Source organism: Vipera ursinii (genome assembly GCF_947247035.1).
Source record: "Vipera ursinii genome assembly, chromosome: 1".
Lineage (NCBI taxonomy): Eukaryota > Metazoa > Chordata > Lepidosauria > Squamata > Viperidae > Vipera > Vipera ursinii.
In genome coordinates, this window is record NC_139512.1 from 216,990,409 (window position 1) to 217,012,055 (window position 21,647).

The 21,647-nt window shown below is 41.5% G+C and overlaps 1 protein-coding gene across 1 annotated transcript; it reads left to right on the forward strand.

Moving 5' to 3' along the window:
- Positions 1 to 1,484: 1,484 nt before the first annotated feature.
- Positions 1,485 to 21,032, forward strand: PDIA6 (protein disulfide isomerase family A member 6). The gene is made up of 13 exons (XM_083378864.1): positions 1,485 to 1,622; positions 6,459 to 6,600; positions 7,671 to 7,728; positions 10,126 to 10,252; positions 10,813 to 10,919; positions 12,014 to 12,150; positions 13,300 to 13,414; positions 16,368 to 16,508; positions 17,732 to 17,816; positions 17,906 to 17,978; positions 18,297 to 18,455; positions 19,141 to 19,237; positions 20,550 to 21,032. Exons 1-13 carry the CDS (start codon positions 1,589 to 1,591, stop codon positions 20,622 to 20,624), a joined length of 1,350 nt encoding a protein of 449 aa, XP_083234990.1. The 5' UTR covers positions 1,485 to 1,588; the 3' UTR covers positions 20,625 to 21,032.
- Positions 21,033 to 21,647: the final 615 nt, after the last annotated feature.

The following is a 21,647-nucleotide window of genomic DNA, read 5'->3' on the forward strand; positions in this document are numbered from 1 at the left end:
CCACTACCTACAGAAATCGGGGGTAAATTGTAACTGCTGTCAAGCATGTTCACTGAAATGTTGTTTTATCTCTTTGTAGTTATACTGCATTGACAAGCTATGTCTTTCTAACTGCTTTGGCTTAACAAGCATTATTATTATTATTATAGTATTTTGGTTGTTGGGAGTAATTCATAAGCCTTGACTGTTGTCAAGTCAATAAGGGTATTATAGACTGATCTTAGGAGAGAGGGGTGTTATATACTGGGCTTTTGGTACCTCACCACATGCGTTGCTGGAGAACCAGACAGGACGTCTCCAGTCCTGCAATTGGTCAGCTTTGGGCAGCAAGCATGGGTTCAATCTGATTGGCTGCTACCAGAGGGTCTGGCTATATATTGTGGCAAGCTGCACCCAAGTCCTCAGTACAGTTCCAGCTTAATAAAAGAATGAGTTTCTCTGTACTCAACTGTGTCTTCATTCCTGCTCATCAGAGCCCATGACATAATATCTACAAAGTGCCATCTTACAAATGCTACCTATTTGTATTGTATTGTATTGTATGGGGAGCAGTGCAGGAGGCTGAATCAGATGATCTCCAAACTCTTTTCAACCTTTATGTCTATTGGAGATTCTCAGTGATCCAGGTCATGGTTGTCCCGGTTTTTTGTGTGGTTTTTTGTTTTTTTTTTTGTAAAAGAAAAAGGTGCTGGAACTCACAGTCATACAATCCGCCTTGCCTACGCTACAAGGTGCCATCCAAAAAAGGTTCCGGAACTCCGTTTTGAGCGTTGTATGACAAAAAAAAAAGCCCTGGTTGTCCCAAAGGTGCTTTTTCAGGAGACAACTGGACTTTCGTGGGTTTTTTGTTAAGACTTTTGCTTCTCATCCAAGACGCTTCTTCAGCTCTGACTGGATGGTGGAGAATGGAAGGAGACATTCCCCACCATCCAACCAGAGCTGAAGAAGCTTCTTTGATGAGAAGCGAAACGTCTTCAAAGAAAAAAAAACCCAGTAGCCTCCCAAAAAAGCACCTTTGAGTTTTCAACCTTTACTTTCTGCGAAAAGGTTCAAAGAAAAGGTTCTCTTATCGCAGCTCGGCATACACTCCATAAGGGTAAGGATGACTCATCTCAGAATTCCACACCAGCCCAGCTGAGAATTGTGGGAACTGGACTCCTAGCTTATCTGCATGGCGCCAAGCTTTAAAGCCGCGGTAGCAGTTTCATTGCTCCGCAAATCAAAAACCCGAAAGGAATCCTTCCCTTCCACGTCTTCTTCCCCCCCCCCCCCGCTTTTCCTAGCTCTATGGCCACTCAACCAAAGAGTACTAATAAGAGAGGCCGGAAGCGAGTGGTCGAGCGGCGCCGGCTCCAACCTTCACTCCCTTTCCCTTTCCTTTCTCGCCGAGGTTTCATTAGCCCCGCCCATCCGAACTCTTCCACGCCTGACCCGTCCGTTTCCCATTGGCTATGCAAAAGAGGGATCGCGGCGAGAACCAATGCGCGGCAGCCACGGCGGGGATTGCTGAAACATTTGCTGCTCTCCTGGGAGAGGAGCGGCAGAATCGCGGCGACGCGAGTTGTGTCGGAGGTGGTCGGAGCGCAACATGGGCGCGTTGAGTGGAAAGCGATTTTTGCTTGGTAATTGGAGGGAGGGAGGGAGGGAGGGAGGGAAGGAGGCGCAGCCGGATCTGGAGCGTAGTGGAAACGAGGTCGGGTCTGGAGGGTTAATGGTGGTTCGGCGTAAGAAATTCCCCCTCCGATTGTCAGCCTTAAATGGACTGCGTGAGGTTCTCCAGCCTTAGATAATTAAATTAGCTGCATATCGTTCTAAAATAGCCGGTCCTTTAAAGGAGGAGAGCGATCGGGCTCTCTAGTTTACAGTCTGAAGAAGCGTTTTGGGGACGCGAGGGATAACTTGGGAAAGAAGTCAAATCGGATTTTTTTTCCCTTTTCTTAAGGCGGCTTATGTGGTTTCTACGTTTGTGTGGTTGCTCCTGGCAAGGGGGTGGTGGTTCTGCCCTCTCCTTCCTCCCCCCCCCCAGCATGGCTTTTATCACGCAACTGTCCTGCTTTTTATTCACCCAATGTTAGGAAAGCTCGCGTACCATTGTAGTATTTTGCGCTCCTGTATAATGTTATTACTGGTATCCTTGTGCTCTGATCTATGCCTTACGCTACATCAGGGGTCTTCAAACTTGGCCCTTTTATGACTTGTGGACTTCAGCTCCCAGAATTCCTCAGCAAGCGTACCTGGCTGAGGAATTCTGGGAGTTGAAGTCCACAAGTCGTAAAAGGGACAAGTTTGAAGACTCCTGCGCTACATAAATAGGAAAGGCCAGGGGTCCTTCCCATCTCTCCCCGAGCTTTCCCGTTTTGCAGTAGGAATCGCGCTTTATTCAAGAGGAAAAGACAGTCCAGCCCCCCAGAGGCGTGTTTGAAGGGGCGGCTTTGCCATCCTTTTTCTTCGGCGGCTCTCCTTGTGACCCCAGGCGCCTGTTTGGGACGGGCAAAATGCTTCCAATCTGAAACATTGGGAACGAGCTGGGCTGACCCTGCCGGGAATGCTTTTAAGGCCAGTTTCTACTCGGATCGGTTGTTTCGAGTTCACGTAGAGCTCTTCCCATTTACAATGTTTTGCACCCTGCTATTTAGACGCAGGCTGAATGGAAATTGAAGTCTGGGTTTAGCTTGGTGCCTGCTGCAGTGGGTCTCAGGTAGTGCTGTTGTGCTTTTTGCATTAGAATAGAAGGAGATCCTGTGGATCTCCTTGGATCCCCTTGCAATCGTTTGTCTGAGAGCACCAGATCTGGTTAGGGTTGTGGACCTTTTTTTAGCACTGATAATCAAATAAGAACAGAGGAATGTAAAGTAGCCACTCTGAAACAAATCATTTCTCTAGCATAGAGAAGGCAGGATTAGGCAATACAGGTAGTCCTCGATTTATGACCACAATTGAGTCCATAATTTCTGTTGCTAAGTGAAACATTTGTTCAGTGATTCTTTGAAGATATTTTACTTCTCATCCAAGAAACTTCTTCAGCTCTGAAGATTCTTGGATGAGAAGCAAAACGTCTTCAAAGAAAAAAGACAGTCCAGTTGCCTCTTGAAAAAGCACTTTTGGGACACCCATGACCCGGATGACTGAGAATCTACATAGACATTTGTTAAGTGAGTTTTGCCACATTTTACTACTTTTTTTGCCTCAGTCAAGTGAATCACTGCAGTTATGGTTAGTAAGACGGTTGTTAAGTGAATCTGGCTTCCCCATTGACTTTGCTTGTAAGAAGGTTGCAAAAGGGGATCGCATGATCCCACGAAAACTGCAACCATCATAAATATGTGTCAGTTGCCAAGAATCCAAATTTTGGATCATGTGACCATGGGGATGCTGCAATGATTGTAAGTGTGAAAAACTGTCAGAAGTCACTTTTTCCCCCAGTGCCGTTGTAACTTTGAACGGTTGCTAAGTGAACTGTTGCAAGTCGAGGACTACCTGTATTTTAGGGTCAGTGTACACGTGGAAACTTTGCAAAATGATTGCCTTTAGAAAAGTTTGCTTTAGAATGACTATCTTAACACGTGAAGTGCTCCCTTTTTAGCCAACCTGATGATTGGAGGTATCAATGCAGGGGTCACATCAGAAGTCCTACTTCTTTTGTGTGGGCATGTAATGTCATGATACATGTGTAAAAGGGGCAGCACTTAACCACAAACCTGGTTTTATCATTTGCCCCCTCACCTCCCAAGGACGCCTCTGCAAGCTCAGCATATCATGTGCTCTTTGTAGACAGCCAAGCCAGGAGAAACAGAACTCAGGGCTGCAGGCACCCACACTTGTTTTTCATGTTTTTACAGTCTATCTATGGCAGGGGTGTCAAACTCAATTTCATTGAGGGCTGCATCAGCATTGCAGTTGCCCTCAGGGGGCCGGGTGGGTAGGCCAGGGTGGGCGTGGCCTACTGGGTGGGCATGGCCAGGGTGGGCGTGGCCTACTGGGTGGGCGTGGCCAGCTCTACATCGTTCGCATCAAGGGTGCCTATCGGGGCCTGGGCAGGAGTGGGACAGATCTGAGGGTCTCTGGCAGAAGGAGGGTCTCTGGGCCAGGGCCAAGGCAGTGGGTGGGGGCCGTTCCCTCACTGTTTCCAGGATGGCTTCGCGGGCCACATGAAACCACTTCACGGGCCGGATCTGGCCCCCGGGCCTTGTGTTTGACATGTCTGATCTATGGGGTCCAGAAATAGTTTTGTAAATTAGATTGATGCCAGAGATTTGTGCTTCACTTCCAGTATGTCAGCACTTCATTTATTTCAATTAAAAAGCATATTAAAAAAAACCTGCTGTGGGTGGGAATGGGATTGATCTCAGGCACCCCGTTGCTTTCCTGCTCCTGCTGTTAAGCGTTTTCAGTTGAACAAAGATACTTTCTGTGATGAGAGGCTTTTTTTTTCTCCCATCATAAGGGAATTTTTTTTTTACTGTAGTGCAGTCCCAAACACATATAAATTACTTTTAGGGATGTATAGAATTGTTCCAGTTCTTGAATACAAATTTTGGGCATTTCTAATATATACATACATATATACATTTCCAGGCTTTAGATCAGACTTGTAGTGATCTTCATATAAATCATGTGATTGATGTATGGATGGTAATCGCGTGTTACAACACACAAGTGTTGTGTGTAAATTTCCAAGAGCATCTGGTTTAGGAAGGTGTCTTGCAGAAATAAAAGTGTTTACAATTTATATTGAATGGTATCTGTATTGTTATTGGAATGCTTCAGCTGTGCAGCCTGCTGATGATCAGTCTTCCTAATCGCATGAAGATTTCTATTCCAGGGGCCATCTTCTGTTTATTTGTTAAATTTATTTGCTGCCCATCTCACTAGAATTTGAAAGGCTCCTCTGTGCTTTCATGTAGACTACATTACCTTAGATCAGGGGTAGGCAACCTTGGCTCTTTTATGACTCATGGACTTCAACTCCCAGAATTCCTGAGCCAGCCACGCTGAGGGGAAAGGGAGAGGTTTCCAATCTGAGCCATGCTGGCTCAGGAATTCTGGGAGTTGAAGTCCACGAGTCATAAAAGAGCCAAGGTTGCCTACCCCTGCCTTAGATGGATACATCTTGGGACTGACTAATTATTGCAAAATAACCTTCAAATAAATGGTTCAGCCAACTGATCAGGACACATCCTTTCTAAATTAATATTTGGGTGTTAAAGACTATGTTTCCAAAAAGAACCTAATGAGGACAAGAGGTTAAACTTTTGTTTTTTTAAATCCCATTTATATCCCGCCCTTCTCCGAAGACTCAGGGCGGTTTACAATTTAAAGCACAAATCAATGTGCTTAGCAATAGCCTTCATTCTATGTATATGCCTGCTTATTAGGGCTTTCGCCCTCCCCCCCCCCCCCGAGCGGCATTATTACAAACTTGCTTTCTTGATTTCATTACAGAACCTTTAAAGAACAGCAACATATGGCATATTATCCTAATAAAGCTCAGTTTTCATTCAAATCCCAAAGCAGGATAATTTAAACGTACCACCTTAACATAGCAGTAAAAAAAAGCCTAATAAACCTTTCAATTCAACAGTGTTACAAAATGTGGTGTAATCTGTTGAAAGCAGAAGAACCGCTCCCACGTACAGTTCAAAAGTATGTGAGTCAACACATGCAGGCCTGTTTCCTTGGGAATGGTTTCATTCGGTCTAATGGAGCTTATTTCCCTATAGGTGGATTTAGGAATCAAGCCAAATTCCAAAGGGATCCAGCATGTGCAGGAAGCCCTGTTTTAAGTTGTATAAAGGATGAAGTCAGATTTGAACTGTTGATTATGAGAGATCAAAGTAAATTTAGAAAACTGACAAGATTGGCAGGGCCCATGCACCCAAGCCAAACTGACAGTGCCCGCTCGACCATGGCAGGAGAAGCTGCCAGTTTGCTTAGCCACAAAATCAAGAGAATTCCTGGATTAAGCAGGAAGAGCATTACCGCTAAATTACTTCGTGCACGTTCGATATAAGTTGCCTGTTGATGAGTAGACATGTTTTCATGAGAAAAAAATAGCCTTTTACTTTTTAAATTCAGGTGGCCACATTTGCATAGAGAGGAAATGGAAACGCCAGATTAGCAGGAAAAGTTCCAATCCTAAAATCTATTCTGATTTTACTTTTTTTTTAATCTGTTCCAACTTCACTATATTCCATTAGTATTGTGATCTTACCAGAAGAAGGCCGCTCTGATTATAAGTACGGGGAGATTGGAAGAGTTCTCGTAATGCCAGAGCTTCTTCCTACTCAAAATGGGATTTCACTGTTGAAATCTTGCACACAAATTATTTCTTGTTCTTTTTGGTTTAGCGGGCCAGGGTTCTCCGACATTGTTTTACCACTAACTTAGCCATTGTTTTTGACCCAAAAGTTATAATTCTTGTCGGTAATTATCTGAATTTTGTTCTGTTTGTATCCTAGGTACTGTAAGTTGTACCCTCTTCTTGGCTGTTAATGGCTTGTATTCTTCCAGTGATGATGTTATAGAACTTACACCAACAAATTTCAACAAAGAGGTTATTCAGAGCGATAGTTTATGGCTAGTAGAATTCTATGCACCATGGTACGTATTAACTCAGCTGCCTTGAAAAAATGGTGGTTGTTTGTTCTGTTTGTCACTTGTTCACGTGTACACTTTAACTATCTTATTTCTGTAACCCGTGTCTTGCATCTCAAAGCATCATTTTTAGCTGGACTGTTCTGGTCGTATTACTCTTTTGGTTAAATGAGATGGGGTGCAGGAATACATGGCTCAGCCTTTCTCATTGCTGTCCTTCGGAGATGTTGGTGTCGCAATTCCAGAAATTCACAGTCAACATACAGGCCCAACATCCCTGGAGAGTCGATGGAGATAAGCCTTAACCATCCTTATTAAATTTAGATATGCATGTGTTAGTCGTGATCCCAATATAAATGATGCTCCCACATCTTTCAGTAGATGAAATAAGAATGTAAAACTTTGTTGAAGGCTGGACAAGTCATAACAGTGTTCTACAACTCCAGTTTATTCTCATGTTTCAGAAGATTTATGTTATTACAAAAGTATATATGGTTGCCAACTTTGGTGGTGGTTGGTTTTTTTTTTTTCTGGGAGAAAGAATCTGTACCTTTTGCAGCAAAATGTCACCTGCCTACTGTGAAAATTCTGTGATTGAACTGTGTGTGTTGAACTTCAGTTAGTTGTATAGAAATGTTAGGTTTTGTTAATTTTTTTAAAAGACAAGAGACATGTCTAGCTGTCAATATCTCTTTCAATTTTGTGCAAAGTTACACATGAATGGGAAGTTGTAGCAATAAGCATTAGTTCCAAACAGCATGGAATGCTAGAAAAATAAAAATTAGAGACATCACTTGGAATATAACTACTGTATGCTGCCTTGTACAGTTTTCAATGTGAGGATTCATAGAGAGTAGGGATGTCAAACTGCCAGCAGGCCGGATGCATCCCACAGGCCGGATGCATCATCCGGAAGCCACGCCTACCCCATTGTCGGCAATGTCAAAAAACAGTCCCAATACATCTTGCGGCATCACGTGATGTTGCGAGTTTGACGTATCTGATAATAAGAGTCTTTTTGGTTTGGAATAAATCAAATGTTGGAACATTAGATTTTTATTTTTATCTCCTGAAAGGTGTGGCCACTGCCAAAGATTGACACCAGAATGGAAGAAAGCTGCAACTGCCTTAAAAGTGAGTAGCATATCCATAAAAAATCTTCATTAGATTTACAGCCTACTTGTCTTTCAGGAACTCAAGGAGTGTACTAGTTCCTTCCTCCAGTTTTTCCGATGCAATAAACCTGTAGGATAAATTGGGCTAAGAAAGCCTAAAGTCACTTTCTGAATTTCCATAAGGGAGGAGGAGATAGTTCAGCCTGAGTTTCCCCTATCCTTATTCAATACATTAATCATTGCATCCTACTGTTAAGTTAGAATATTTTTACCTCACGTGCTGTAAAGGAGATTTTTTTTTCTCTTGCACAGATTTCCCCAAGAGTTTCTTTATAACAAATATCAATCTGCTCTTCTGTTGAAACTCAAATTGTTTACTTTTAGTACCAGAGATAGCAAAATGGTGGTGATAACAGTATCTCTTATCTTACACTGTTCTTGCTTCCCAGAGCCTTTTGCTTTCCTCCTAGCATCTTCTCCCAGCTTTATCAATATTTCTTGGCTTCTTAAGTATTTTATGGCTGAGCTGATAGGGTTTATTGTTTTCTGAGAGCATAGGAAGGGAAGGAAATGTGTGTGGATAATGCTAAGCCATTTCGGTTTGTACATTAATATATGATAAAGCCCAATGAAGCTACTGTCTAGCTAAATGATTCTTGGCCACCGATAGCACTGTTCATCTAACTCAACAGCCTCTGGAACCAGCTGCCCGTGGAGCTTAGGACCGCCCCTGACCTTCGTTCATTCCGCCGGGACCTGAAGACCTGGCTCTTTGAGCTCTCCGGCCCAGGCTGAGAATTTTTAACTGAGGTTTTTAGTTAAGGGATAATTTAATCTTTTTTTGTTTTTTAACTTTTGTATTTTGTACTGTTTGATTTTAAATACCCTGTAAACCGCCCTGAGTCCTTCGGGAAAGGGCGGTATATAAATTTAATAAAATTAAAAATTAAATTAAATTGAAATGGAACAGCAGTTCCGAGTCTTTCTCAGGCTACATGAGATAGTAGAAATAAAACTTGGGTTATGTGCAATAAAAGCAGGTATTCTACCCATCAACTGGTACCTTTGTTAGCAGAAGATGGCTGTCATCGAATAAGCGTCCTAACAACCTTTTAAAAATTAATCACATTGAAAATACGATCTCTAGGGTGTCCCTTTTCTTTGATTAAAAAATAAATATGTGGCCTGTTCATCTCTTGAATGTACTTTCTGCCGTTCCTTAAAATGGGCACATTGATGAGGATTGATTAAAAATTGGAATTCAAATAACCTCTGAAGGTCGCACGCTATACCCACTACTGCCGTGGGGAGAACCGTGAGGCCTGGTGGGTGCTAGCTTCATTTTTTGAGTTGTTTTAAAAAAAATTCTCCAGGACTATCTCATTTTATTACACTTGACGGATGATGATGTTTGTTTATTATGCCTAATGACGTCTGTGTGTCAAAAGAAGGCCTATCCTCCCATATATAAAGTTAAATATTAAGACATTTGACTTTGGCATTACTTTAAACTTTCCACAAAATAATTCCAGAGCCAGTTCTATCCAGGTTGGTTGGAGCAGTGACAGGATTTGGCTCTTCCTCTTTACCGCTTCCCATGTTTTTCCCTGTAGCAGTGGCAAATGGCTTGCAACTGAGAAGCTGATAGAAAGCTCCCTGCCATAGAAGGGCCTTCAGACCACAGTTCTTCTGTTTACACCTTCTGTCCAGGATTGTTATAATTAGCTTGTGCCCTGTTGGGTGTTTTTTTATTCTGATTTTGTCTTCTAAAATATATTATTTCAGAGATGTATTTTTGCTTGTTTGCCAATTGGACTAAATCTTATGGTTGACAGATCAGTATTTTGAAACTGCTGGCAACCCTATTTACACGATATATTTTTATCAGAGATTACATAACGGTAGATATTTACGTTCTTAAAAGATTTACTGGAAGGAAGCCTGGTAATGCTGGGTTTTTGTTAACAATGAATGGGAAATCAGTGAGCGACACCTTGACTTCCTAGTGAGCAGGTATTTGCTGTTGGAGAATTGCCTGATCAATCGCCTGATCAATCGCAGTCATGGCAAACCACATAGGATGCTGCCAAAGACAGAGAACATCTTTAATGTAGGTGCATGTCTTCATGACTTTCTTGCATTTAAATGAGGAATCAGAGGATCAACGCATCATCTTTTATTTTCAAGCTGAATTATTCTTCTAAGTTCATGAAACTGTTTAGTCAAAGGCAATATTTAAGCCAAAACCAGCATTTCTTAATGAATGTGTATATGAACTGACATATCCATGGTTTGGGGCTAAAGTCAGCAGATGTGTGTGAACTCAGCAAAACAGACTTTTACCTTGTCTTTGTGGAGGGTTTTATTTTTATTTTTTGTCTTGTTTCTCTAACCTGAAAGCTTTCCTTTTTTCCAGGGTGTTGTGAAAGTTGGGGCAGTTGATGCAGATAAACATCAATCTCTTGGTGGTCAATATGGTGTTAAAGGGTTTCCCACTATCAAGATTTTTGGTGCTAACAAGCACAAAGCAGAAGACTACCAAGGTATTTTTAAGAAAATACATTCTTTTTGCTGATGTGCATCTTGAACAAAACTGATTTTTTTCCCTCTTGTTCACAACAAGCCTAGTTTAAATAGAAAAGACTGCTATAATACATTGGGTCCTTTTTTGGTGACTTGAAATTCCTAAGAATTTCCCGCTTTTATGGCTGCATTACATTTGGTTGAAGAGCTGAGTATTTGCAGGAGAGCAGAAGTGAGGAACCTGTGGTCTTCCAAATGCTGCTGAACTTCAATTCCCAGCACACCTCACTTCTGGCTGAACTGGGTGGGAGTTGTAGTTCAGAACATGCAGAAGCATACGTTCACCACCACTGTTGGCAGGGAACATAGTGATTTAAGTTAAAACCTGGATTTCCAATTCAAGGCTGAAGTCTCCAGTGCTTTGTCCCGGTACAACACCAAGAAGCCACACGTTGTTTCCCCCCCCCTTCTTTTAAAGGAGCTGAAATGGTGGATACCGCTACTGGAAAGGAAATGGGAATGTTGATATATGTGGAGTTTTCACGATTACTTAGCATTCTACCTTTCATTTGTGTCTCAGGAGGCAGGACCAGTGATGCTATTGTTGATTCTGCTCTAAGCGCTGTCCGGTCACTGGTAAAAGATCGTCTTAGTGGCAGAGGTGGAGGATACAGTTCTGGAAAACAGGTACCCCTCTTTAGGCTTTGCCTCCTACTCATTGCAAAGATGTTGCAGGACAACTAGTAACATTGGCATTTGAACGATGGCTTTAAGAAGGGCTTATTTTATGACAGGAGTGAAAAATTTAGTAGGTCAGCTGGCTTGCTCATTTAAATGGGTCACATAGTGGAGCTCTTAGTAGAGGACAGTGACAGTTATCAGAATAAAAGGGGTAGACTGTGACAGTTGATGGATACAGGAAAATAAAGAATTGGAGAGTTACTGAATGGCAAAGAATTTCTTCTGACTTCTGATGCCTCCATTGTACAGATGCTTTAGAAATCAGGGCTATAAGCATTAGAGAAAGAACGACATCTTCACGTATGAACTTGTGATTTAAGGGTTTGATGATTAAAAAAAAGGATAAAATGCGGGAAGAAGGAAAATACAATGTAAAAAGATTTGAAGCCACTTCATAATATTTTTCTTTGTCTTTGTTTCTTCTTTCACATTTCGTTGTTTTTACCTTGTTAAAAATTCTTTATTAATTTTTTTTATAAAGGAATCATGGCTGTAAATAAATTAAAAGAGACTTATAGAAGAAGGCAAGACTTCTAGGCTGCATAGATCTCAGATAGGCAGCCACAATAAGTCTTTTATTGGAGGTTTTTAAGAAGAGACTGGACACTTGTCTGAAATGCTTATAGGGACCCCTGCTTGAACAGGGGTGGGGGGTTGGACTGGAAGACCTCCAAGGTCCCAAGTCTGTTACTCTTATTTAAATTCCCCTTTCTCAGGACAACATATACAGCTGCTGAAACAGAGGAAGTGAAGCTCTACTGATTAGTTCCACTACACTAAAGCAGCAAGATGTTCCTTGTTGAAAAACTCAATTTGAATAAGTGAGGGTTGACTTCGCTTTTACATTTTCCATCCTGTACAGACTATGATTTCAAGCACAGGTGGATTATTTTCTTTATAAGTTAAAATATTATATGTAAGTTTCTATCCTAATCTCTCTTTTTTTTTTTGCTAGAAAGCACATATCCAGCGATTGTGATCAATAATTAAATTGAAGTAAAATCTGTAGTACTAAATACTGTTTCATGTTTCTTTAATAGAGCAGTTATGAAAGTGGAAGCTCCAGCAAAAAGGATGTGATTGAACTGACCGATGATAACTTTGATAAGAATGTGTTAGACAGTGACAGTATCTGGCTGGTAGAATTTTATGCTCCGTGGTGTGGACATTGCAAAAAGTAAGTGTTCTGGCTGTATAGCATATTTACATATATGCATACTAGGGCAGGGGTGTCAAACTGCCACCCCACGGGCTGGACACATCATCGAAAGCCACGCCCACCCCATTGCCGGCAATAACAAAACCGTCCCGATACGTTGCGTGATGTCACGTGACATTGCAAGTTTGACATGTCTGTACTAGGGGAAACCAGTTGTTTGAGTAGTAGTTGGGTGCACAAGTATTAATAATGCAATCTACTGATAGGTTAGCCCCATTTAAATCAGTGGGGCTCTCAAATACAGAAATGCAGCTTATGCTTGAAACCTCTGGAGGTATGTGAGCCCTATTTAAGCATCCTTGGGTTTTCTTTCTTTTCCTTTGCTTTTAATATGATGCTCCTCTGAACTCGTTACTCTGTTGTCATCTTAAGACAAAACTGGTGAAAATCTAGTCTTTTGTAAAGCAGGAGTAGGCCTTTCAGGCATCCCCATTCCTGGAATCTGATCGTTAAGGTAAAGATAAAGGTTCCCCCGCACGTGCGTGCTAGTCGTTTCCAACTCTAGGGGCCGGTGCTCATCTCCGTTTCAAAGCCGAAGAGCCAGCGCTTGTCCAAGGATGTCTCCATGGTCATGTGGCCGGCATGACTAGACGCCAAAGGTGCACGGAACGTTGTTACCTTCCCACCGTAGTGGTCCCTATTTTTCTACTTGCATTTTTACGTGCTTTCGAACTGCTAGGTTGGCAGAAGCTGGGACGAGTAACAGGCGCTCACTGTTACGCGGCACTCGGGATTCAACCCGCCAAACTGCCGACCTTCTGATCGACAAGCTCAGCGTCCTAACCCACTGAGCCACCGCGTCCCTTAATAATAGTTACTGGGGCTAATGTAGTTCAAGATCGTCAAATCATAAGATCCTTTTGAGGTCTATTCAGTAGCCATTGCGATCGGTTAGTAAAAATTGTTATCAACCATTTTTTTAATCAGGTAAGTAGCAAGCAACCTGTGGTAATTTTGAGCCCAACTACCACCTGGGAACTTATCATAATTTAACCATTTTTATTTTTTTTAAAAAAAGTGTTTTTAATTGTAAGTTGCTGTTGTAATTTATTGCCGTTCTTTTTAAAAGGAAAACAGCCACATGTAACAATGCATTTCCTTCTACAGTTTGGAGCCAGAGTGGGCATCAGCTGCAACTGAAGTGAAGGAGCAAACAAAGGGAAAAGTTAAACTAGCTGCTGTAGATGCTACCGTGCACCAAACATTAGCCAGTCGGTATGGGGTGAGTATACAGTGCGAGCGGTAAAGCTTTTATTTTATTAGTTGCTGTCTCCCAAATAACACAGAAGGGAAAGTATGTCCCTTTTAAGATGGCAACATTATAGTGCATGGAATGTTTTAAGCACTTACATATTGGAGCCTTGTTGAATAAATACAGGTATGAAAGCATCTTTTGTATAAACCATAGTAGGAACTTTTTTTACTAAAACATTGCGATAGATACAGTGCATTCAGAAACCCTAACCCCTTCACTTTTATCAATTTTGTTATGATGCAGCCTGATTCTACAGTTATTGAAATTCATTTTTTTATCATTAATCTACACTCAATACCCCATAATGACACAGTGAAAACAGAAGTTTAGAAACGTCTGTAAATTTATTAAAAAGAAAAAAAAACTGAAATACCACATTGGCGTAAGTATTCAGACCCTCAGCAACAACACTGGAAATTTAGCTCAGGTGCCTTCTCTTGATCATTGCTGACCTGTTTCTGCATCTTGATTGGAGTCGACCTGTGGTAAATTAAATGGATTGGACATGATTTGGAAAGGCACACACCTCTTTGTAGAAGGCCTCACAGCTGACAGTGCATACTGTAGCAGAGCAAAAGCCATGAGGTCAAAGGCTTCCTGCAGAGCTCAGAGACAGGATTACTGCAAGGCACAGATCTGAGGAAGACTACAATAAAATTGCTGCTGCTGCATTGAAGAGAATCTTGTTCCTCACAGCCTCAGAGTCCTTCAGGTACTTTTTTGCAAACTCCAAATGGGCTTTCATGTGTTTTGCACTGTGGAGAAGTTTCTGTCTAGCCACACTGCCATAAAGCCCAGAGCAGTGGAGGACTGCAGTGATGGTTGTCCTTCTGGAACTCTGTCCCATCTCCACACAGAGATGGGGCTCAGTCAGAATGACCATCGGGTTCCTGGCCATCTCTCTTACTAAGGTCCTTCTCACAGAGCACAGGGGCTTCCATAATTCTCAGATGGAAGACGTTTGGCACAACCAGGTCTCTCCCAAGAGCTGATTGCTCAGTCAAACTGAGCAATCGGGGGAGAAGGGCCTTAGTAAGAGAGGTGACCAAGAACCCGATGGTCACTCTGACTGAGCTCCAGAGATCCTGTGTGGAGACAGGACAGAGTTCCAGAAGGACAGCCATCACTGCAGCCCTCCACCAATGTGAGCTTTATGGCAGAGTGGCTAGAGGGAGGCCTCTTCTCAGTGCACAAGACATGAAAGCCCACTTGGAGTTTGTAAAAATGCCCCTGAAGGACTCTCAGACGGTGACAAACAAGATTCTCTGGTCTAATGAAACCAAGATTCAACTCTTTGGCCTCAATTCTAAACGTTATGTCTGGAGGAAACCAGGCACTGCTCATCACCTGCCCAATATCATCCCAACAGTGAAGCATGGTGGCAGCAACATCATGCTGTGGGGATGTTTTTCAGCAGCAGGGAGTAGGAGACTGGTCAGGGTTGAGGGAAAGCTGAATGGAGCAAGGTATCCTCTATGAAACCCTGTTCCATAACGCTCAGGACCTCAGACTGGGCCAAAGGTTCATTTTCCAACATGACAATGATCCTTGGCACACAGCCAAGACAACATAGGAGTTGCTTTGGGACAACTCTGTGAATGTCCTAGAGTGGCCCAGCCAGAGCCCTGACTTGATCCCTATTGAACATTTCTGGAGGCATGTGAAAATGGCTGTCCACCAACAGTCACCACCAACCTGACTGAAGTTGAGAGGATTTGCAAGGAAGAATGGGAGAAAATCCCCCAATCGAGGTGTCCAAAGCTTGTAGTGTCATGCCCAAAAAGACTTGAGGCTATGTTGTTGTTGTTGTTAGCTGCGAAGTCGTGTCCGATCCATCGCGACCCTATGGACAACATTCCTCCAGGCCTTCCTGTCCTCTACCATCTTCTGGAGTCCATTTAAGCTCACGCCTACTGCTTCAGTGACTCCATCCAGCCACCTCATTCTCTGTCGTCCCCTTCTTCTATTGCCCTCGATCTTTCCCAGCATTAGGCTCTTCTCCAGTGAGTCCTTCCTTCTCATTAGGTGGCCAAAGTTTTTGAGTTTTAGCTTCAGGATCTGGCCTTCTAAAGAGCAGTCAGGATTGATCTCCTCTAGGACTGACCGGTTTGATCGCCTTGCAGTCCAAGGGACTCGCAGGAGTCTTCTCCAGCACCACAGTTCAAAGGCCTCAATTCTTTGGTGCTCAGCCTTTCTTATGGTCCAACTTTCACTGCCATACATTGCAACTGGGAAGACCATAGCCTTGACTATACGCACTTTTGTTGACAGGATGATGTCTCTGCTTTTTAGTGTGCTGTCTAGATTTGCCATGGCTTTCCTCCCCAGGAGCAAGCGTCTTTTAATTTCGTTAAGTTTCAACCCAAGTTTTGCACTCTTCTTCTTCACCTGCAACAAGAGGCTCTTTAGTTCTTCTTCATTTTCTGCCATTAGAGTGGTATCATCTGCGTATCTTAGGTTGTTGATATTTCTTCCGGCAATCTTAATTCTGCCAAAGGTGCTTCAACAAAGTACTGGTGAAGGGTCTGAATACTTATGCCAATGTAATATTTCAGTTTTTTCCTTTTTAATAAATTTACAGACATTTCTAAAATTCTCTTTTCACTTTGTCATTATGGGGTACTATGTGTACTTTAATGAGAAAAGAATGAATTTCAACAATGTAGAATCGGGCTGCAGCATAACAAAATTGACAGAAGCGGAGTTCTGAATACTTTCTAAATGTGTGTTTGTGTGTGTGTGAGAGAGAGATGTAATGTTTTCTGTGATAGTTTTGCATACCGGCTATTTAGAGAATTTGGATTGTGCAGACATTCAGTGACGTTAAGCACTATTTTATTTTAATTTTTAGTTCACCGAATACCAAGGTGATTACCTTTTGTGCCCACTCTGATATGAATTCTTTGATTCTGTGTTTCAGATCCGTGGATTTCCGACAATAAAAATTTTCCAAAAGGGAGAAGAACCTGTTGACTATGATGGCGGCCGGACAAAAACAGATATCATTGCTCGGGCTCTGGACTTGTTTTCAGAGAATGCACCAGCACCTGAACTTCTAGAGGTATCCTCATTTTGATCAAGCAGTTACTTCCAACAGAAATTGCAACAAAATGTTGCAGTATGGGGTGCCTCTGCCCAGTGAGACAGTCATGCAGTCTTTCAAAATACTCCATATTCCATTTCAGACTCTTTCTTAGTTATTTTGTATTCACAGAACTGTTAATATTTTCTCCTCAGCAAACCTGTGTAAGGTGGTTACCCCACCCCATTAGTCCTATTTTAGCTACATAGCCATCATAATTCGATAACAAAATTTGCTGTTATGATGCTTTTTATTGATAAAATTAAGGGTTAGGGTTTTATATGTAAGTTTGATTTGAAGTATGTGCGTGTGTGTGTGTGTGTGCATTAAATTTGGATTGCTAACATAAAAATGATTGGCGCAGTAGCAACTGCTTCCTGTGGATGGCCCTAGATTGGGCTGATACAGGCAAAAGATTCCTTCTTCCCACATTTGGGCCGACAGGGTGCATAAAAACCCCCCACTCAAGATATATAGGGCCATCCATAGGGAGCAGTCGCTATTGTGTCTCTCTTTGAAAGGTCATGAGCAAGAATGGCATGATCAATAGGCCCTAATTTTAGTAGTGTTTCTTTGTGAGCTTTGTGAATTAAGAAAACTTCTGGCATCCTCCTGGCCTTAGCTCCTGTAGATGAAAATTGTTTTAAAGTCTTAACGATGTCAGAATACAGGTAGCCCTTGACGTACAACAGTTAATTTGATGACCATTCAAAGTTACAGTGGCACTGAAAAATATTATGTAATTTTCAAAATGACAACTTCTGCAGCATCCCCTTGGTCACATGACCAACATTCAGATGCTTGGCAACTGGCTCATACTTTGGTCCCCTTTTGCAACCTTCTGACAAGGAAAGTCAATGGGGAAGCCAGATTCGCTTAACAACCGGGGTTACTAGCTTATTAACTGCAGTGATTCACTTGCAGTGTAGCAAGAAAGGTTATAAAATGGGGCGAAACTCATTTAACAAATGACACACTTAGCAACAGAAATTTTAGGCACAATTGTTGTCATAAGTCGAGGACTACCTGTAGAGAGATCTAGAGAAATTAACTATCAGAGCAAATAAATCAACCGTGTTAAAAAAAAATATTGAGCAAGAGAAGACCTGCTGGGGGAGAATCAACTTTGTAGTTGCATCAGCCAGTTTAGTAATTACTCTTTACTTGCTAGGAGTTTGAATCTGTAAATCTGCCTCTCCTAGATTATTAATGAAGACGTCTTAAAGCAAACGTGTGATGCTCACCAACTTTGTATCATTTCTGTTTTGCCCCATATACTTGACACAGGTAAGAACAAAACAGCATTTTCCCTTACCTTTGGCTTTTATACTGGCCTCAAATGTGACCTTTCTTTTTTATTATTTCTGTTAAAACAGGAGCTGCCGGTAGAAATGCCTACCTGGACGTCATGTTGAAAATGGCAGACAAATACAAAAGGAAGATGTGGGGGTAAGTTACAAATTATAGCAGAAGGTGCTTCGGTTTGGGGGCAGGGAGGAATACCAAACTGTGTTCCTATTGAAACGAAAATAGTAAGTCGGTGACAAAGATGCTACTGGCCAACATAGACTTAGCCTACAATGCTTACAAACTGAAGTAGGGGAGGCTTAAGGAAGTCAGCTGGTTTTGATCTACTGTCTCCATCCCTTTTGTTCTGCAACTTGCAACAGAAATTGGGTGATGCCAGCGGACCTGGAACTGTAGAGAAATGTGGTCTTCTGTGGTTTGCTTTTGAGATAAAAACATCTAATTCTTTTTTTTTCCAAGATGGCTGTGGACAGAAGCCGGAGCCCAGTCTAACCTCGAAAGCTCTTTGGGTATCGGTGGCTTTGGCTATCCAGCCATGGCAGCCGTTAATGCCCGAAAGATGAAATTCGCTCTCCTGAAAGGCTCGTTCAGTGATCAGGGGATTAATGAATTCTTAAGGTAAGGATTTGGTACCTCAGATCCTACGAATGTTGTGCTTGACGAGCTTCAGTGAAAAATAATGCAGTTGTCAGTCAGAGGGGAAAACAATTGCTTTGCAAGCATGTTTGTTGACTTCTTTTCTGAACACAAGAAGACTGTTTTGCTCAGGAACATTCCTGAATCCCATCTTTTTCTACTTAACTCCTCTCCCGTGTTTTAAAGAGATGGCTGAAATCTCATGAAATTATAAGTGGGGGAAGGTAGGCCAGTTGCCAGTCTCACTCAGTGCTATTCACTATATTTATTCATCATGCCAGGCTTATTTTATATCCCATCTTTATTATTTTTATAAACAACTTAAGATGGTGATCATGGCTGCTACTTCTTCCTCCTGCTATTTCCCACCTTATCTGTGAGAAGCCATCTTAATTCTATACTTGGCTCTGTATCTTTGTTCTCTTTTGGATTTTGCTGAAAGTGTTGACGTTTGTTTACCTATCTATTTTGTGAGGTGGGTTAGCTGAGAGCGAGTGACTGGGCCATGGTCACCCACCCGGCATTCTTTCATGTCTTAAGACAAGACTAGAACTCATAATCGCCAAGTTTCTAACCTGCTGCCTTAATCATTAGGCCAAACTGGTTTCTCAGTTGTGAACCACCAGAGTGCTATATGTTACGTTCTAAATGTTCGTTCAATTTTTAGGGAACTTTCTGTTGGACGAGGGTCCACGGCACCAGTTGGTGGAGGCGCTTTTGCCAAAATTAACACAGTGGAGCCCTGGGATGGCAAAGATGGTGAGGTAAGAGACTCCATTTTCATCTCTGTGTTCATAACCGAACTTATTTGGACATTTTAGGGTTCAAGCGTTGAAAGTTGGTTCACTATGAAGTCAGTCTCTCAGTATTTGGCTAGCCTGATAAACCTTCAGTATATACAATAAAGCTTGTACTCAAAACATGTTTAATTAAAACTTTGCTGCTTCTTTTTATTTCTCCTCTTTTCTGTCACCCACCTTATCTGTGAGAAGCCATCTTAATTCTATACTTGCCTCTGTATCTTTGCTCTCTTTTGGATTTTGCTGAAAGTGTTGACGTTTGTTTACCTATCTATTTTTGGCATCATTTTATTTTCTGTATCCTGTTTGAGCTATTCTGATATGCTTCCTGTGCAGACTATTTTCTTTTTTTCCTTTCCTGTCCTGATGCAGGTTGCTCACCAAATGTTCAAGTAGTCTTAGCATTGTTGCATTAAGGGTTATAAAGAGGAACTTGATAATAACGTCACTCGTACTTTGCTTGTTTATCCAGCTGTTAATTACATTGAAGCTTACATAGATTTTCAACTTTGTTTGCTTAGTCTGCTGTTGACTTCTACTTTTTTATATGCAATTTCTGCTCCATAATTCACTGAAGCCACACAAAATGTCACACCTAGGCTCGTTTCAATCCTGGTTTGCTTAATGAAAAAGAAACAGTTTTATCTTGTAGAAAGATAAAATAATAATGCCTTGTTTGGCCACTTTCTGAGTTAACATTGGTTTACTGTTTGGATGATTTTGCTATACATCTCTGTCGGCATTTAGCAGCTTGAGTGTAGGACACAGAACAAGAATCAAGAAGCCAAAGTGCTGTAAATAAACATGTAGCCCAATTCCCTTATCATGTTAAGCCAACGTTTGACTTAGCATGCAGTGTAAACCCAGTTATTTTTATCTTAGCCATCAGACAGTAATCGTAGCTTTAATTTTTCTGCTGATTTTAATGAGTTAAAATAACAGCAATGAGATGGAATGGTGTTGTGGGTGGTGAAACTCCATTTTAATTGCATCACTTATCTGAACGGTAGAAATCTTACCTTCAAAATAAGATTGTGGGTGTGTAATTTACAACTTTGAAGGGAAGATGAGAAAAGTGACTTGCCGGTTGTACACAAAACTAAAAAAACACAAGAGAGGATTTTAGATCTCTTTAGAAGTTATCTAATAGTAGCGTTGTTTGCTTTGGAACAGTATTTTCTCAGCATCTTGGGGGGGCGGGGTTTGAAACTTGTTCTAAGAAGTGTTTGGTGATACATGATAAACGCCTGATCAATTCACTCCCATTGTCTCATAGCTCCCAGCTGAAGACGATATTGATCTCAGCGATGTAGATCTTGATGACTGGGATACTCAGAAGGATGAATTGTGAGAGCCTGAAGATAACTTGGTTTCTTGAGAGACATTGGGGCTGTGGTTGGATTGGATAGAAGAACATTTTGCATCACACGGACCTACCAGTGGCCTTTTTTTGCCGCAGTTGGAAACATGGTCATCAGTGAACTGAGCATCTCTTAAGAAAAAATATCTCACAAATTCTGTGAATTTTTTTTATTGAGTGAAATTGTATCCGGTGCAACAGATATTTTGAGAACAACATTGGTCTTTCATTGAAATGCTCTTGTTTTTTTGTTTTGTTTTTTTATCTAGCTGGCATGTGGTGGTCAATTGTAACTTGAGACTTTTGTTCTACTTAGTTTTAAAATGTGATTCTTTTCTCTCCTCCCCCACAGTATAGCTTTCATTTCAATGAAAGAATAAAACAATATTTTTGACTCGGTGTCAGTGTTGTACAGTGTGCAGAGATCTCCTTTTGAATAGATCAGTGCAGTATTTGAAGCCATAATTCGATATGTGTCTGTGTGTTCGTATTAAGCCAGTCACTTTTAAAATTCTGCTGTTTTGAACAAACTATAGTGAAATGTTTCCCATTAACTAACTAACTAAGCTTTATAAACCAGGTCCTCGGATTCTCTCTAAATACTTTGAACTCTTATTTTTCTGTAGAACTGAAAGAAATGCCATGTTTACTGGTAATGTGTGATAGGTTTATCTTGATGCAGTGGGAATCTTTAAGGACTAATGTTCCTTCATGGTAACTCAAGAAAAATAATAAGCGATCAGCTAATTCTGATTGTCTCTGACAAATAATGTTCCCAGATAGACCAGAATTATGATTTGAGACTAATTTTAGTATAATATTAAATTGTAAAGTATAATACTCCTGTAACAGAAGACGTGATTTCTTTGGAAGGATGTAAGAAAAATCCCAAATGTCAGTATTATATTCTCCTGCCCAAAATAACGTTAAGCAATATTTCTCTTTTTTTAAAAAAAGGCTCACTTCACTCTAGGGCAGGGACGTCAAACTGCAGGGCCGAATGCATCACAGCGG